At 35.5% G+C, this 19,785-nt stretch overlaps 1 protein-coding gene across 3 annotated transcripts in view; it reads right to left on the bottom strand.

Moving 5' to 3' along the window:
* Window positions 1-411: 411 nt before the first annotated feature.
* Window positions 412-19,785, bottom strand: part of CNBD1 (cyclic nucleotide binding domain containing 1) — a 310,066-nt gene continuing 290,692 nt past the window's right edge. For 2 of the 3 annotated variants that reach the window (XM_058528986.1, XM_058528987.1), the window contains exons 9-10: window positions 15,303-15,362; window positions 412-694 (exon numbers count right to left, since the gene is read on the bottom strand). In XM_058528986.1, the coding sequence (XP_058384969.1) occupies window positions 578-694; window positions 15,303-15,362 (177 nt within the window). In that variant the 3' untranslated portion in view covers window positions 412-577. The remainder of the gene's footprint in view (window positions 695-15,302; window positions 15,363-19,785) is intronic. The other variant, XM_058528988.1, reaches the window with a different exon arrangement.

The raw sequence follows: 19,785 nt of genomic DNA, 5'->3' as shown, positions 1-19,785 counted from the left end.
TTTTAAACAGGTTATGTTAGAATCTTGTGCAAGTTTGACTTTATGAAATATTTTTTGTAAATATGTTGGGTAGCAATTCTATTTGCTTATACTATTGTTTGAATGTTTTTATGCCCCCCCAAACTTATATGGTGAAAACCTAATGCCCCTTGTGATGGTATTAGAAGGTATGGCCTTTGAGAGGTGCTTAAGTCATGATGGTAGAGCCCTCGTGAATGGGGTTACTGCTCTGATAAAAGAGACCCCACAGAGCTCCCTGCCCCTTCCACCATGTAAGGACACAGGGAGAAAGTGCGGGCTTTGGACGAGGAAGAGTGTCCTCACCAGAACATGACCTTACTGGTGTCTTGATCTTGAACTTCCCAGCTTCAAGAACTGTGATAAATAAATTTCTGTTGTTTATAAGCTACACATAAACATTTATTTATGTCTTTATATGAGTTAATTAGTAGGAAGCTGGTCTGCAAAAAGAAATCAAGCTGTAAGGTAATTTGGTAAATCATGATAGTGATTTCAAATGAGAAACAAAGAATTAGTAATCCATGCTGAAATTCCAGCTTCTTATGAGTTGGCATCTTTAATAACTGACTAGAGTATCCTTGAGATTTCTAGGAATGCTTGTCCAGTGATGGTTCCATTTTCCAAAGCCCGGAATAATTCCATTATAATACAAGGAGTTTTTCATTGTCTGATCCTAGAAAGAAAGGATTTATTAAAAATAATTAATCCTATCATCCCTCAACTTTAAAACTTGTAATAGCATGAACATCATGAATTCCATAGAAAAACAAACAAACAAAGAACCTCTCAAAACTTTTAAGGATAAAATTTTCACCTAAGCAAAATCTATAAAAAATATAATTTATATATAATTTTTATTAAATAAAACTCCTTCACATTCATATCTATAAATTATTTCTCAATTAAGCTAATTATTATTTTTTATTTATTTTATTTATTATTTTTTTGAGGAAGATTGGCCCTGAGCTAACAGCTGTTGCCAACCTTCCTCTTTTTTCTCCCCAAAGCCCCCAGTACATAGTTGTATATCCTAGTTGTAGGTCCTTCTAATTCTTCTGTGTGGGACACTGCCTCAGCATGGCTTGATGAGCAGTGAATGGGTCCACGCCCAGGATCCAAACCAGCCAACCCCGGGCCACGGAAGTGGAAGGCGCGATCTTAACGCTATGCCACCAGGCCAGCCTCTATTTTTTTAAAGTTTTAAAAACAAGGATGTAAGGAGAAATTATCAATATGAATTTTTAAAGTATGCTTTTTTTCCTGAGATCCTTAAATTCTTTGTATATGGCATTTAGCTGATTCTCCTGTTACTGATATTAAGCAGATAACAAGGAATTATTTGCTCTATTTTTATCATTTGCCAAGATCATAAACTCTTATCATAACTGGAGTAGCTTGTATTATTATTTAGATATCTGATGCCTCCCTTTGGAGACTCCTGTGGGTAACTCTCCATGATGCCCTCCTTGGAAGAGGCTTAGACTTTTCACCCCTTCCATGCCAGTGGCAGCAATGGAAGTAGCTTTGGTCAATACAATGAGAGAAGATGGGAGGCACGCCGCAGCCAAGAAGGAGCTTCGGGAGCCACTGACTGCTCGGTACACTGTTTCTCTTTCTCCATATGAGAGAACACCGAGCCCCAGCATACTGCAGACACGCAGTCAATCTACGCTGGGAAAGGGAAAGTCACTGAGGGCATGGGAGTCGTTGGTACCATGGCGAAATTTAGCCTAATCTAAAGGATGACATTAATATTTTAAAAACATATCTTATTCTACAATTGGTTTTGTTTATATTGACTTTACTTATGAAAACAGAGAATGAAGTAAAAGTCATAGGGAGTAAGTGATATTTATAAATAAGTAAAGGGAATGGACTTGTGTTGATTGACTACTATGTCTCATGCAACTCTCACCACAACCCTGACAGATGAGGAGTATTTGATTGATTTTTAGATGAGGACAATAAGGCAGTTTTTAATAAAAATTTCTAGTTGACTCCTAGAGTTGATGTAAATAATAACATGTTACTTAAATATATATAACAGAACTATATTTAATTCTAGCAGATTAAATATCTATAAAACAATTATGAAATCACTAATATTCAAGCTAACATTAATTTAATTTGAAAGATTATATACTTATATACAAAAAAATATATAAATATAGTTAAGCTGAAACTATATCAGAGCCTCAGAAAATAAATATGGTACCTACTGTTACAGCATAACTCTTTCTTTGTTTTTGTTTTTTGTTCAATATGCTTATACTATTGTGTGCAGCATATTATTTTAACTCTTATACCACATTTCTTCATTTAAAGGATTAAAAACTACTTTTTTCCGTTTAACATCCTACCATCAGATTATTTTCCATTCAATTGGTACAAGGGAAAAAAATTACATATTAAATTTGTTAGCTTTTTTCCCATGGAACTTGGATAATTAAAACAATACTAATTAAAAACAGAGAGAATGAATCTCAGGACAGGAAACATGCTTAAAAGTGGTAATCCAAATAGTTCAGGATACATTTATGTTAATTTTTCTATTAACATTGAAAGTAACAAGCAGCACTAATATACAGATTTACAATAAAAATAAGAGATATATGATATCATACAGACATGAGTGGTTTCATTGAGATCTAACATATGCAACATAAGGAACCAGTGTTCCACAGGTTGAGAAATCCCTAATTAAGGCTTGAGATGTTAAGTAACCTGTGAGCCGTACAGCTCAAAAGTGGTAGCGTCCAGATTTGAATCCAATTCAGTCTTCTCTTTATGTTACCGCTAAAGAAAAGCTCTAAATATAGCATAATCCTATTTAAGTAAATAGTTCAAAAAACCTGAAAAACTTATGATCTGAAGAAAATGATTGAAAAGTGAAAAGGAAGAAAAGTTTTGGCCAAAAAGACAGCAGAATGTCAGAGAAGTACGTAAATATGGAGAATATGAATCATGGATTCTTTGCTGTCAGAAGCAGATGGCAACAGAAATAATATTTTATTGGAATTAGTGACAAACTTTTATATTTGCTTATTTATCTCTCATTTATATTGCTATATTTGCAAAATACTTGGAGATAACTTACAATAAAGATGCAATAAAAGCAAAGAAGACCAACAAAGCCAGGTAAATGGACAATTCATAGGACAGAAGGAAAATAATAATAAAATAAGAACACGAGTTTAATAAATTACTGCACTTCAGCACCAAACATAATTACGAGTTTATAGACCACTAAGTTAAAATGGTATTTTATAAATTTCATGGCTCCCATTTCAAAATAAACAAATCTATTTCTCAAAGTATTGTTAGATACCATTGATGATAAGATATAGTATAAACCTAACAGTTTTTTCAGGAAAAAGTAAACTCATTCAATGGTCCTAAAATGTTCTCTACCACAGAGTGTAAAAAAGTAACAATCCTTTCATTCTTCTAAGTTAAATTTAATCTACCTCAAAAATTCACTCTCTGGGTTTATGGGAACTTAGATTTAGTCCGTCTTAGACATGACTTCCATTCTATCATAGTAGTGTAAATGTCACGGGTCTAATGCAATTCAAGCCTTTGAGGAGGAACGTCTGGTTTCTCTGCATGGGCACTAACGCAAGCTCTGCTTGGAGCCACTTATCCCTTCACCTCGGATGACTCTGACACGGGAGACACCATTGTCTGAGGTCCACCCTCTCCAGGTGCATGACATAGTTATTCTCTCTGAACTGCGCCACCTCTGTAGGTACTGTGGGGGAGCTGGCAAAGGTCCTCTTTCTTATGCAACACATAAAACTGATTCCTTTGGAAATTTTTCAAGAAGCTCTTCAAATACCTCTCCATTCTTTCAGCATCCACCAACCACATGGAAACCATTCTCTAAGTCTCCTCCTTCTCTGGATTGATGGTAAATGTTTTCCCACTAAGGCCCCATTACAAACACAGTGGAGCTCGGAGTTGAAAAACTGATTGCTGGCAATGTTCATTTTATTCTTTTTATTCTTAGTAATTTACTTTGTTAGATATACATTGTTTAAAAGGCTATGTCTTAAGAACATTCAAAGTTAGTTTTTGGTGATTTATTGTTATTGTTGATTTATTGTTATTGTTATGTTAGACTTGGTAATATAGGATGTTACTTTTTATTCAATTTAGGTCATTAAGTTTTAATTACCAAAGACAGATAAAATGGAAAAATAAAAAAATATCTTTCTCCAAAATTAGTGAATTAGAATATGGTCTAAAATGTATTTGTCTTATGCCTTTATTCTCTCTCTCTCCCTCTCTTTTTTCAATGTGGTAAAATATACATAACATAACGTTTACCATTTTAACCCTTATTTAGGTGTACAGTTCAGTAGTATTGAGTACATTCACATTGTTTGTAACCATAACCATTATCCATCTCCAAAATTTTTTCATCATTCCAAACTGAAACCCTGTACCCATTAAATAATAACTCCTCATTCTGCTCACCCCCCGGCCCCAGGTAACCATTATCCTGCCTTCTGTCTCTATGAATGCAAGATAGAATTTGATGATTCTAGGTACCTCGTGTTAGTGGAATCATACAATATTTGTCCTTTTGTGTCTAGCTCCCTTCACTTGGCATAACGTCTTCAAGCTTCATCCATGTTATAGCATGGGTCGGAACCTCATTCTCTGTTAACGTATTTTTCTTTGTCTGGATAGCACCACCCTATTTGGCAACAAAGCTGGGAGAGGTATTGGAATGAATGAGCTCAGTGGACAGTAAGTTAGAACATATCTTTTTGTCATGTGAGAGAGACAGAGAGACAGAGGGAGAGGGAGAGGGAGAGAGAGACAGAAAAACAGAGAAAGAGAAAGACAGATTTGGGGAGCTGAAGGGAAAATGCAGGAGCTGATACTACAGCACTTGCATTTTTTCCCTTGCACTGGAAAATTAATTTGAACACTTTTCTTCATTTGTGGTTCACATTAGACACAGAGTTTTTTAGATTTATTGCTTGGTTTGAAAATGGACAAAACTTTGTAACAGCCTCCCTATCCATCCTCTTCTTCCCAAATCTTATGAGAACCAGCAGGTTTTTCTATTAAAAACCTAGTCATGAGGATCATGCAAGAAGATTTCATTGTTATAAAACAATGCAGCGAGCAGTGAGGACCAAGACCGCCAAGTTAAACACGGAGGGTAAAATCTGTCCGCTTGTTCCCAGACCCTTAAACGTGTATCCAGTGTGAACCGCCTGTGAGTTTCTGATGTCAGTATTTGGCCCACCAGGCATCGTTCTCAGAAGGGCTCAGCCTTTCCAGAAACTGCATTTATATTTCCCAGATGATTATGTCTTTTATCAAAAGCAGCAGTTGAGAAATGGTGAAGCTCAACGTCAGAAAAGCTGTCCAGCTATGACTACTAGTTTCACCTGCAGACAAATATGAGAAAGGGCAGAGAGCAACGCAGTTGTTGGGTTTGGATTCTCAAGAATAACATTAAGTTCATGTAACCAAAGATGGGAAAAAATCAGTCAACATCAGACAGCAAGTGACTTTTTTCTTCAGGAAACTGAATAGTTTATTTACAAATTTACTTTGTGTTTTTTATCTTTGAACTATATGAGGCAAATGTATCAATAACTGCAGAGTACTCAGGACAAAAATAAAACACACAAATGTGTGCATAATACTATAGTTATAGATATGTCCCTACTTATGTGTCCATAAAAATCTACACGTTCTTTAATAGATGTTTGTGAATCCATCACACACCTTTCTTACATCTATAAACATTATTATAAAACTTATTGGATTTGCAAATATTTTCTCCCATTCCGTAGGTTGTCTTGTCGTTTTATTGATAGTTTCCTTTGCTGTGCAGAAGCTTTTTAGTTTGATGTAGTCCCACTTGTTTATTTTTGCTTTTGTTGCCTTTGCTTTTGGTGTCAAATCCAAAGAATCATTGCCAAGACTGATGTCAAGGAGTTTACCCCTATCCTGTCTTCTAATTGTCTTATGGTTTCAGCTCCTACATTCAAGTCTTTAATCTATTCTGAGTTGATTTTTCAGTATGGCACAGCATAAGATAGTGGTCCTGTTTCATTCTTTTGCATGTGGCTGTCTAGTGTTCCCAACACCATTTATTGAAGAAACTCCTTTTCCCATTGTATATTCTTAGCCCCTTTGTCATAGATTAATTGACCTTATAAGTATACACTTATTTCTGGGCTCTCTATTCTGTTCTATTTATCTATGTGTCTGTTTTTATGCTAAAACCATACTGTTTTGATTACTATCACTTTGTAATACAGTTTAAAATCAGGAAGTATGATGCCTTTAACTTTGTTCTTCTTTCTCAAGATTGCTTTGGCTATTTGGGGTCTTTTGTGGTTCATACAAATTTTAGGATTGTTTGTTCTATTTCTGTGAAAAATGTCAATGAAATTTTGATAGGGATTGCATTGAATCTGTAGATTGCTTTGGGTAGTATGGACATTTTAACAATATTAACTCTTCCAATCCATGAGCACAGATATTTTTCCATTTATCTGTGTCTTTTTTAATTTCTTTCATCAATGTCTTATAGTTTTCTTTGTACAGATCTTTCACCTCCTTGGTTAAACTTATTCCTAGGTATTTTATTCTTTTTGATGTAATTGTAAATGATACTGTTTTCTTAATTTCTCTTTCTGATAGTTCATTATTAGTGTATAGAAATGTAACTGATTTTTATATATTGATTTTGTATATTTTGATTTTGTATCCTGTAACTTTACTGAATTTCTTTATTACTCTAACAGTTTTTTGGAGTGTTTAGAGTTTTCTATATATGATATCACGTCATCTGCAAGTAGAGATAGTTCTTCTTCCTTTCCAATTTAAAGGCTTTTTATTTCTCTGCAAATAATGTATCTGACAGGGAGTTAATATCCAAAACATATAAAGAACCACTCAACAGCAAAAAAAAAAAAAAAAAAAAAAATCCAATTTAAAAATGGGAAGGGAAACTGAATAGACATTTTTCCAAAGAAGACATCCAAATGACCAACAGCTACATGAAAAGGTGCTCAACATCACTAACCGTCAGAGAAATGCAGATCAAAACCACAATGAGAAATCACCCCACACCTGTTAGAATGGCATCACCAAAAAGCCAAGAAATAGCAAATGCTGGTGAGGATGTGGAGAAAAGGGAACCCTTAGACACTCTTGGTGGGAATGTAAATTGGTGCAACTACTCTGGAAAACAATATGGAGGTTCCTAAAAACAATTAAAAATAGAACTACCATATGATCCAGCAATCCTACCGCTGGGTATATATTCAAAGGAAATGAAAACAAGATATTGAAGAGATATCTGCACTCCATGTTCATCGCAGTATTATTCACAACAGCCAAGATATGGAAACAACCTAAGCGTCCATCAACAGATGATGGATAAAGAAGATGTGGTATGTACATACCACTATCATTCAGCTAAGAGAGAGAAGGAAACCCTGCCATTTGTGATGACATGGATGGACCTTCAGGGCTTTATGCTAAGTGAGATAAGTCAGACAGAGAAAGGCAAATACTGTAAGGTATCACTTATATGTGGAATATAAAAAAAAACAAAAGTCAAACTGATAGAAATAGAGAGTAGAAAAGTGGTTGCCTGGGGCTGGGGGGTGGGGGAAATAAGAAGAGGTGATTCAAGGGTAAAAGGGTAAAAACTTTCAGCTGAAAGGTGAAAAGTCTGAGGATCTAATGTATAACATGGTAAGTATAGTTGACAACACTGTATCGTCTAATTGAAATTTGCTAAGAGAGTAGAACTTAAATGCTCTCACCAAAAAAAAAAAAAAAAAGAAAGAAAAGATAAATATGTGAGGTGATGGATGTGTTAATTCACTAGATGGGGGGATTTCTTCCACGATGTACACCTGTATCAAATCACTACAATGTACAGTTTCAGTATTTTACCATTTTTTTTAATTTTATTTTTGTGTGTGTGTGAGGAAGATCAGCCCTGAGCTAACATCCATTGCCAATCCTCCTCTTTTTGCTGAGGAAGACTGGCCCTGGGCTAACATCTGTGCCCATCTTCCTCCACTTTATACGGGATGCCACCACAGCATGGCCTGACAAGCGGTGGGTCGGTGCACACCCGGGATCCGAACCTGTGAATCCCAGGCCGCCAAAGCAGAGCGCACGCACTTAATCACTATGCCACCAGGCCAGCCCTCAGTATTTTACAATTTTATATGTCAATTTTACCTCAATAAAGCTGAAATAATAAAAAAAAATATTAGAAATGTAAAGACTACTCGGCTGGCATAGCTTCCTACAGCAATTACCAGTCCACGCATAATCCTGACTCTGTAAAGCAGTACCACCAACATTATGAGTTTTATTGGCTACGTGGGTATCTCATTACACCCTGAGGAAGAGATCAGAAAGTCCTCTTACTGTCGATGTGCGTGCTCTGTTGGTGCTGTTTTGTGAACCCACTTGCCTGTGCTGGGACCTGAGAAATGACTGTGGGTCTCAGAGACCAAACTCCTTTCCCATCCTTTGCTTGGAGCAAACATGTGAATTCTAAACTGCAAGTTGTGCCTATCAAGAGATGCCATTTGTGGCCTGGTTTAGCCTTCTCCACGCCAAATCCTGCTATATATACCATCATTTGTCAATCTTACCCTTATACCCTGTGCCCACCATGGATTTCTAAATCTAGAGTAAATGACCAAGTGCCCCAGTAGCTGTAACTGATTTAGCTGCTCTGCCCACTGCCCTGAATCACATCCCTGAACTTTTCACCCTCCTACCACTGATAAATGGACACTAGGCTTTTGTATATAATATATGCAATTTGCGTATGTATGACTTAGGCGGATGCTATATCATTAACTACTATTTTAAACAACATTTGAATTACAATTGGTCTGAAGAAATATTTATATTTTTATACTAAGAGCCATGGAAGTTGTCTAGGGTTTTCCAGTAAAGGAAGAATCACAGAGAGTATATATTCAAGATAAGACATTACAATGTATAATGCACAAAATTAACATTAAAACGTCTTTCACTTTTTTTTTTTTTCGCTGAGGAAGATTTGCCCTGAGCTAATATCTGTGCCAATCTTCTTATACTTTGTATGTGGGTCCCTGCCACAGCATGGCTGCCAATGCGTGGTGTAGGTCTGTGCCCCGGAACCAAACCTGGGCCGCAGAAGCAGAGCGCACGGAACTTAACTGCTAGGCCAGGGGGGCTGGCCCCTTCTGTCATTTTTTTCCGTAGAAAAGAGGAAAATAAGGAAATTACAACTGCTTCCTTTGAATACTTTGAAATACATTATGTTACTAGTCCACAAGTTCCACACTATATCTTGAGATCTAAAATAAATTCCAAGCTTTGAAAGAAAAAGCTTCACAATAGCTAGCAACTTCCACATTTAAGAAGTGTTGAAAATAAAAAAGAAATAATTACAACTAGGAAAGTACCTCATGTAGAGTTAGCTCTTAGTAAGCAAATCTCAAATAAAGTCACGAATTGAAGGGCATTTTAATCTGATAGAAAAAAATAGGTGAGTCTGAGAATCTAGAATTGTTTTTCTGTGGGTAGAGCGTATATGGTCAACTATTCCCACAAAACATTGAGGGCTGATATGTATGTATACTCACACAGAGAAATAAAAAAAAGACATAAGAAGGATTATCAAAAGTGCTAACAGAATGGCACCAAAAATCACAAATTATCTCAATATAACTAAGGACTTAGGTTTAGTCTTAAACAAGACAGTAAAGAAAATTCAGGCAAGTCAAGGAAACACTGTTAGATGAACCTATTATTCCATCTCACATGCCTATTTCTCTTTCCTTACAGCCTCCTTTAGAGAACTTCTCACAATGTTACATATACACTTATCTGTGTCTTTGCTTCTGTAATTTTTGTATCTCCCGTTAGAGAGATCCAGAAGATCCATAAAAGCAGGGACTATTTCATTTATGTTTACCCCTGATTACTTAGCCAGACACAGAGTAGTGCTCAATAAATATTAGCAAGTTGTATGAATTTTTCTTTTTTTTTTTAACATTTCAGAAGATAATGAGTCTGGACATATGTCTGTAAACAACAGAGGAGGAGACAAACAGAAGGAGAATTTCAAATAATAAGGCAATATTCTCAAAGAGACATGCAAAAGACAAAAACAAAAACAAAAAAAGCTTCAATTCACCGTTTAATAGCTATAGATACAGGTCAAGGGATTAATAATTAATATTTCTTTTCATAATAATCCTAATGGGAAGAATAAGCAAATCTGAATTTTATGATAAAAAGATCAACCAATAGCTGGGGTAAAGGAAAAGAAAATTTTCACTTCTCAATAATATATTCCAATTCAGTCATGAAGACTAGCCTGAGGCATCAGGTCAATTAATACAATAATTTGGTACATAGACACTTAGGCATAACAAGTGAAATTTAATTTAGTGGTCTGTTAATCACTGAGGGTCCAGAAGAGAGCAACAAAATAACTTAAAAAAAGAAAATGGGATTTATGAGGGGAACTGAAGGATCTAAGGCAATATGGCCCAGAAAAGAGAAGACTAAAGGGGCATTTAATTTCACTTGAAGGATAGAGTAGCGGCATGAGGGCAGGGCCAAAGAACTGGCGTGGATGCTGGTTTAAACGTGAGCCAATAATCAAAAATACACATGCAGCTGGGGCATTTGGACATTTACATTTACTCAAAATTGTTTTTTTCCCCATAGATTTATGTGGTTTTGACTCCAGTCTTTCAAAGAAATAACTTACATAGGCTATAACATAAGTGACTCAGAACTTCTTGTTTTGCTTTCTTTGTGACTATTTTTGTGGAGTTAGTTCTTGTTGTTTTTTTAGTTGTGCTTTTTCAGCACAATTTGGAAATATAGAGTAAATTGTGTCCATTCTGTCTCTTCTTGAAAGTAATAAGTCAATGTTTTTAGGTTAATTCAAGATACTTACTAAATATAAAGACTAATTAAAATAAACCTAAACGACCATAACAAATACCATTAGTCATTTAATATGTCCACTAAAATCTAAACTACCAGACTCTGCCCACTGGACCCCTTTTCCAAAATACATGAAACCATTTAACCCATGAAAATTACAGTTCTCGACCATAGTTGAGTCCATTATTTGGACCTTTATTTCTGCAACTTATTGAATATCTAAATTGAAAATTTCTAAATACAGTTTGAAAATTAATATAGAGTGATATTTAAGATATTTTGAAATGTAATTTCATTCTAATTTTTGTAGTGTTTTTATTTCCTTCGGTTCTTTTCATGTTAAAATGGATTTCTACAGATTCATAATTCTACTCTGATTCATAATTCTTTCATTATTTCATTCCAAATTATTATATTAACCAAAACCAAAACCAAAAATTTCCTATTCTTAGAATAATTTTGAGTGAAATATATAGATGGCAACTATTATGATATAGATTTTTGGTTCAAACTATTAAAAGTATTCAAATATTTTAGGATATGAAAGTAAAATGTGATAAAAGCATTACAAAGGCATTTACTTATCAAATTACCTTTTTCCAGTTCTATATTCAAGTTAACATTAAGTTTTTATTAAGTTTCCTGATGTGTTCAATGCTATTCTGTTTTGTATGGTCTGTATTTGCAAATTCCTTAAAATATGCTTTAAAAAGAGAGAAGACACATGTATAAAACATTTAGCAAATAATAGTTCTGTATATAACCAAGTACGTAACCGTAAGTTACAGACCATAAGTGTGCACTGAGAAAGGATTAGCTGTGGGAGCTGGGGGCAGTCCAGGAATGCTTAATAGAGTGTGGTGGGTGTCGTGACTTGAAGGAAGACTAGGATCTGAAATTGGTTAAGACGCGTGAGGGAAAACACAAAGAACAAAGCCAAAATCGAATTTGTGCTGGAAAAGTAAGAAAACTAAATGGAATGAATGGACAGAAAGGAAAAACCTTGGGAGGGAAAATTAAGCACAAATAGCTGAATGTTTGTTTGAGGAGTTCCAACTTCTCAGACTAGCAAAGGGGTCTGACTAGAGACAGGAAGGAACGGCAGGAAAGCCAGGTGCAGGCCTGCCTGGGATATATTGCCAAACTGAATAAAATAAACAATCACAGACAGCAAACAGTGTTCATCAGAAAAGTTAGCTTAGGAGGCAAATAAAGAATATATTGAAAATCCAGAATTTTTTTTGGTTGTTGTTAGCAATACTGAGAAATGATTATTTCCTCCCAAATTTCTACCTTTTACTTAATTATCCATGACAGTGCTAAGGGGCTACCTCACCTCTCCTGATTCCAGCCCTCCAAGGAGTCCTGGTGGAATGGCTCCCTATCTCCTCATCACTACCTTTATTCTCTGAAGACTCTTAACCTAAAAGCTACAGTTTTCTGGGCCTGGTTGTTCAATCAGGTTTACGTACGTGCATAATCTCACAGACGTCAGGAACCACTTGTGTGTCGGGGCAGGCTCACGTCCCACGGAAAGGCAACCATGTGCGTTTCTTCCCAACTGCACTCAGGGTGACATCGCGTTGGGAGCTTGAAATTGACTATGATGCGAATATTTGCACCATGAAAATTAGCAAATGCTACAAATCAAGGATTTTTGTTTTGTTGGGGGTGGTTAGTTTGTTAAACATTGATTAACACACCATCGTGTACAATGACATTTTTCCATACACTTTCCAATTGGTGTTTAGTTTCAGCTTTATGAGTCAATCAGAAAAACATCTCTAGCGTGTCTGGGCTGCGTAAGGATGCTGGGCTAGAAAGTGCGAACACAAAAGCTCACGATGTCTTCTTGGTACAGGCGTAATCTCTACAGACTATGAAATCCAATGTGCCCACTCTCACAGGATTGTTTTAAAAAGCCTAGGAGTTCCGATATGCCATGATGTATACACCACAGGAAGAAAGGAGGTCAAGGGTGAGTTCCATGACAACTCCTTGGCTCTCAGGGGACCAATCATCAAATGTTAGGTAATGAGACATTTGTAACAGGAACTCCTGTGGCAGAAGAACTTGCACAGCTGGCAGATAATCTAGGTTTTAGGACTTGGGACACGAACAACAAGCTTCAGGTACAACTCTGTGAATTGCTCTTCATAAACAGTTCCTGCAACAACTTGAATAAACCTGGGAGTCTGATATATCCAACTGGAAGTTCCAGGAATCAGATTCTAAATCCGCGATGACAATGTGTCAGAGAGCCGGGAATCACTAAAGAAACCATAGCTGAATGAAGGGCCTTGAGCCCCCAGATTTTCCAGCGATTCCCCCATCATAGATTTGGGACGACATCAACAAGGTTATGGCACCCTCATTCTGGGCCATTACAGCAGTGAAAGCATCTATGGGTAACATGCATATCATTCATTCATTCTTCATAATTATTGAGTTCCCCTTATGTGACAGGCGCTGTGCTCATCAACATCTCTCCCTTATTGAAATCACAGGCTAGTAGTGAAACTGACAACAAGCACTTACAAATCAGTTCAAGTGAAGGTGTTTCAGACAAGAGGGAGAATGGCCTTTCAGAGAATTGGAGGAAAGTCAGTAGGGTAGGAGATTGTGATAGGGGCAAAATTCTTACAAAGTCACACACAAATTTTTAAAAACAAATTTGGATTTCTTTAAGAGAAATTGGAAAGTATTAAAATATTTTTATTTATAGGATTAAAAATGATCAAATTTTATTCTAGGAAAAACTAATTTAATTTATAGTATTTTAATTTAAAAAGAAAAATACTATATATGTCAACAATAGACAGCTTTAATTTTTTACTAAATTATAATCTTTGAAGCAATGCAAATCTATAATGGCAGCTAAATCAGTGCTCACTGACTGAAAAGAATATGAATAAACTCATAAGAACTAGCTTATGAAGAACACAGAATTAGGAATTTATCAAGGCAAGAGCAAAGTGTCGCTCTGCCAAAGATTGCGTCATCGCAGATGGTTATGGGAGGCAGTGTTTTGATGTGGGAATTCAGCCCACTCTCGGTTTCACTGTTCTTCTCTTAACAGAAACAAATATTTGGAAAGTTTTTCTGACACACTCGTCCTTACTAAATGGGTCAGTGTCCCCACCCTACCCCATGCACCTACAACGCAGAGGAGAAATAAGCGTTGGGTTGAAGTCACACACGTGTTGTGCAGCACTTACCCATGCTCTCCCACACCCAGAGCTTAAGATGGAACTGTTTGAAAACCGTTACCCTTTCTTCTATTTATTTGAGGAGTCCACTGGAGTATTTTTTTAAAATGAAATGCCCTACTTAAGATCTCCACCTGTTATTTTTACTTTCTATTGATGATGTGGTGTCTCATACCGCATTAATCTACCGTGTCAGCCAGAAAAACAAAGAGGATGATACTTTAAAAGGTCGTATATTGTCTTAGATCGTTATGTTGTGTTCTTTTTTAATTTTCTACTTATATTGGAGAATATTGGAGACTATGTTTCTATGTGTTGGCTATGCCACAGTCTTCAGTTACCCCTTTTTGTGTTCCTAAATACGGTTAAAGATATACAGAAATGAAACCTTTAAAGCGTTTCACCCACTCTGTGTATCTTATAGAAGGTATTGGATAAGTGATGATGGAGATAGTGATGATGGTGATGGTGATAACAGTGATGACGATTCTGGCAGTCAATTTTTCAAAATGCCAAAAATTTGGATTAATCTCATAGCAGTGTGAAAATCACCATAGTCGCTAATTTTTTGACATATATATTACAAAATAAAAATAGTTTCATCCTCATTTGCCAACTTCATTCTATAGCCCTCATAGAAAGCACCATAGAATTACAAAGAATTTGTTGTATCTGAAATTGGGCAAACCCAAGTTGTCTTGCTGACAGTTATACTAGCTACTGTTACTTGAAGAAGTTCCTCAACCTTCCCAGTCCTTGGTTTCCTCTTCCATAAAAGAAGAAAAGCAATAATTGAAAGGGGTTAAACGATACAGCGCATATAAACGGCTTAGCACACAGTAGGTACTTATTCATATGCTTCCCTCTAAATTTGAGGGAAAAAAATGGAGTTACTACAACTTCATTTTACATGTTTCTTAGAAGACAATAGTAAGCTATAAAGAATTAAGCAATATATTTTTCAGTAGAAATATTTTCTTTAACATGCATTTATTATAATTACTTCATTTTCATTAATATGTCTACTCTCTGAGAAAGTTATCACTAATTTAATATAGTTGACCATAGGAAAGAATGATCCTATATATTTTGTGGCAATATATGGTGTTATACCTTGAAATTTTTCCATTCCTTTTGTTGTTGTTCTTGCAAATATTCATTTTTGACATCCTCCTACAAGAAAATATAAGATTAGATTGATTAAATGAGTCAATATTCTTTTTCAATTATTTAGCATTCTGCCCTGTGATTCAAACCACTAAATTTATAATCAAAGCAAATCTTGAACATGTATAACTGTGGACAGCTGGAAAATACCAGTGGAGGAGTTGAATAGGCACATGGTAAAAAGAGGTGGAATAATTTATTTGAACAATGCATCAGAAATGAAGACAGAGACAGATCTTCAAAGATAAACAGGGTCTTGAAATAAAATTCTATTAGTAGATTATAATGAATAATTATCAAATATATACATAATTGAATTATATAGTATTTATATAAAGCAAGACACACACACACGCAGAGTCCTTCCAGATATTCTTGTATCTTAATAACACTTCTATTTTATAAAATAGAGAACCGAGAAACTGAAGGGCAAAATTAGAGCTGTTCTTCCTATTTAAAGTAAAAATATGGTTAACACGATCTCTATAGTGCTAAGTAAAACTAAGATTATTATTCCATTTCTTCTGTGTATATCACCTTTTTGTGTGTGTGTGTATGAGGAAGATTGGCCCTGAGCTAACATCTACGCCAGTCTTCCTCTATTTTGTGTGTGGGATGCCACTACAGCATGGCTTGATGAGTGGTACGTAGGTCTGTGCCTGGAATCCGAACCCGTGAACCCCAAACTGCCGAAGCAGAGCATGCGAATTTAACCACTACACCACCACGCCAGCCTCTCTTTTTCATCTTTATTGCTTTTAAAGTCAAATTGTGAACATAATGATTGAATATAAGACTGCATATATGTTGAATAAATTTTACATAAAAATCAAAAACCAACAACTATCTTACTAATAGTCTCCTACAGAGCTTTTAGTTACCAAATGTAAAAGGACCTTTTTACATTTTAGAAGGATGTGATTACATGTCTATTACATTTTAGGTATTTCAGAAGGACACAAACACATTAAAAAAAGATTTCTTAAGCAGAAAAAAGAATGCACCACTTATTCCAACTCTTCATATAGGTATCTATAATAGTACTTTATGGCCTATGTACAATCAAAATAATTCAAATGATAATGAATTTGGTTTCATACAATATCATGTATAATAAGGATATTAAAGACATATAATGTACAACAGCTTATTTCTCTTCTGGAATATGGTCTTTCATATAAAACAGTAAATTTCCAGTGGTTCAACATAATGGAAAATAAGTTGTCATAGTTAATAAAAATAATCGAGTAAATTAATAGAAAGTATGTCACAGGTTATTCATTTTTACCAAACATAAAAGAACTCAAACTACACTAAACATAATTCAAACCTTGGTAATTCGGCAGGTAAGATACATAAGATACATAAGTATCTTACCTTGTTCTTTATTTATGTTTTTACTTTAGTATTCAGAAAATATCAGTTTACAATGATTCCCAGGTGATAAATGCTGTATAAAACTACTTTTGTTTTTCTTTGATTTTTTTTTTTGGAGATTTGTGATAATTCTGCCATCTCTTTTGAAATCATGACTGTAATGACTCCCAGTGTGAAGCCAACCTTAGGATAAATTATGGTGGCTATGGCATTCCTGACACTTCTATCCCTCATGCAAGAATAATCTGTTGGATAACTTCACATTGTAGAATAACTAATGACCCCATTCTCTTTTTGGCAGTCTAAATGAGACATCTTTCAATGAAAACAAAAAACAGATGTTCAACATTAGCAGACGTCCAGGGTGACACACCAAACATACGCAGGGAGTGGAAACCCTAGATCCTCTCATATGCGTAAGAAATGCTAGGCAGTGAGTGTAAGATTTCCTAGTAGCATCATCTGGTTTTGTAAGAGCAGAATTTTCTTCATGTATTAGATAATGATATCCTCCCACAGTCCAATCTCTACACTGCTGGCAGAACCATTCTTTCAAAAATAATAGGAATGATCCACTAGAATTTTTTAAACCATAATTAATTTTATCATTTTCATACTATATAAAAGAACAAAATAAAAGACTATAACATGCAAAGATAATTTTTCTGCACTATCAAAATAAACTCTTTTTTTTTTTTTTTGTGAGGAAGATCAGCCCTGAGCTAACATCCATGCTAATCCTCCTCTTTTTGCTGAGGAAGACCAGCTCTGAGCTAACATCTATTGCCAATCTCCTTCTTTTTTTTTTTCCCCAAAGCCCCAGTAGATAGTTGTATGTCATAGTTGCACATCCTTCTAGTTGCTATATGTGGGACGTGGCCTCAGCACGGCCGGAGAAACAGTGCGGCAGTGCGCGCCCGGGGTCCGAACCTGGCCGCCAGTAGCAGAGCCCGCCCACTTAACCGCTAAGCCACAGGGCCGGCCCCAAAAATAAATTCTTAAATTGATTTCTTTCCTCCAAAAATTGCAAATGGCTTCCTCCGTTACTCATGTTTAGCCTACTCAAATACCATCGTCTCAGTGTGGACTTCCCTGGTTCAATTCAAGTGGAATATCTGACCCCATACACTTAAGTTTTTCTTCCCACTAGAAGCTTTCTGAAGGCAGTGAGTCACTTCACTTGTTTACCATTCTATTTCTGGCGCCTAGAAGAGAGGAGACAGGAGGGGATCAACAAATATTTGTTGACTAACTGGAAGAGGAAAGAAATCAAGTCATTTTGTTTGTTTGCTTTCCTTCCTTCTTCCCTCCCTTCTTCCCTTCCTCCTTTCCTTCTTCCTTCCTCCTTCCTTCCTCCCTGTTATTGAGGCTGAAGAGAGGTCATCATTACCCAGTCAGTGCCATAGTACCTTGAATTTGATAGATCAGCAATAAACATCGTTCAACTGAGTTAAGGCTCCACCCTAACTAATCTCTTTTTAAGTGATATTTTAGCCAACATTATTTTTTAATTGAAGTATAAATTGCATACAATAAAATGTACTTTTCTTATATTTTCTGTTTGATGAGCTTTGACAATTGTATACACATGTGTTACCATCACCCAAAACAAGATAAAGAACCTCTCTCACCCTGGAAAGTTCCCTCATAACGTTTTTCAGTCAAACTCCTTTTCACAGAGGCTGTCACCTTCTGACTTCTGCCACTGTAGTTATTTTTGACTATTTTACTAAATGAAATCACACAATATGTGCTTTTTGTTTCCAGTTTTGTTCACTTTGCATAATATCTGTAAGGTTCTTTATGTTGTTATGTGTATCATTTATGCTGTCATGTGTTACTTTTTATTGCTGAGTATTCCATTGTATTAATGAACCACATGTTGTTGATTCATTTTCTTGTTGATGGATATTTGTGTTTTTCAATTTTTTTATTATGAAGACTTAGACTGCTATGAACATTCTTGTAAAAATATTTTTGCACTCATTTCTTTTTGACCTTGATGTTAGATACTTAGGAGTGAAAATGCTGAATCATAGGGTAGTTGCATGCCTAACTTCATAGGAAATGGTCCAAGATTTCTCTAAGCCGGTTGTATAATTTTAGACTAACATCAGCAATATATAGTAGTTCCAACTGCTCCTCATCCTGTCACACGCCAACCTATGACATCAAAGTCAAAGATGTCCTCCTATGTTTTCTTCTAGAAGATTTATTGTTCTGCGTTTTATGTTTGTTTCATCTGCCTTGAATTATTATTATTATTTTTTGTTTTTTATAGATAGGGGCTGAGATTCATTTTTTCCACAGAAATATTCAATTATACTTTTGTCTCTTTTAAATCTTAGCCATTCTACTGCATATGAAATTGTGTCTTATTGTGGTTTTAAATTGGATTTCTCTAATGATTAAAAACATTAAACACTTTTTCATGTGCTTATTGGTCATTCTCATATCTTCTCTTGTGAAGTGTCTGTTCAAATCTTTTGCCCAATTTATAATTGGGTATTTAATTTTATTTCTGTTGACAGAGGAGTAATTTGCATATTCTGTAAATGCATCCTTATTCAGATTTATATGCTGTGTTTATTTTTCCCAGTCTGTGGATTTCCTATTGATTTTACTAATCATCTCTTTTGACGAACAGATATTGACAATATTGATGAAGACCAGTTTATCATTTTAGAAAAATTGTTATCAGTGATTTTTGTGCTCTAAGAAATATTTGCCCACACCAAGGTCATAAATGTATTCTCCTTTGTTTTATTCTAGAAGGTTATGGTTCCAGGATTTATGTTTGAGTGTTTGATCTGTCTTGAATTCTTCTTCTGTATAGAGTGAAGTTAGAGGTTGAAGTTCATTATTCCATAGAAGTACTCTATGATCACAGCTGGGAGAGTTCTCCATTCTTAAGGACCCACAAAATTAGATTGGTCCCACTTGGATGATCTCCCCATTGGAAAGTCCATAACCTTAGTTACACCTGCAAAGTCCTTTTCTTGTGGAAGATAACATATCTGTAGGTCCTAGGAAGTAGTACGTGGACATTTTG

Source organism: Diceros bicornis, chromosome 33 (assembly GCF_020826845.1).
Source record: "Diceros bicornis minor isolate mBicDic1 chromosome 33, mDicBic1.mat.cur, whole genome shotgun sequence".
Classification (NCBI taxonomy): Eukaryota; Metazoa; Chordata; class Mammalia; order Perissodactyla; family Rhinocerotidae; genus Diceros; species Diceros bicornis.
The sequence above is the reverse complement of the archived record's forward strand: the minus strand, read 5'-3'. Positions and strand labels throughout refer to the sequence as shown.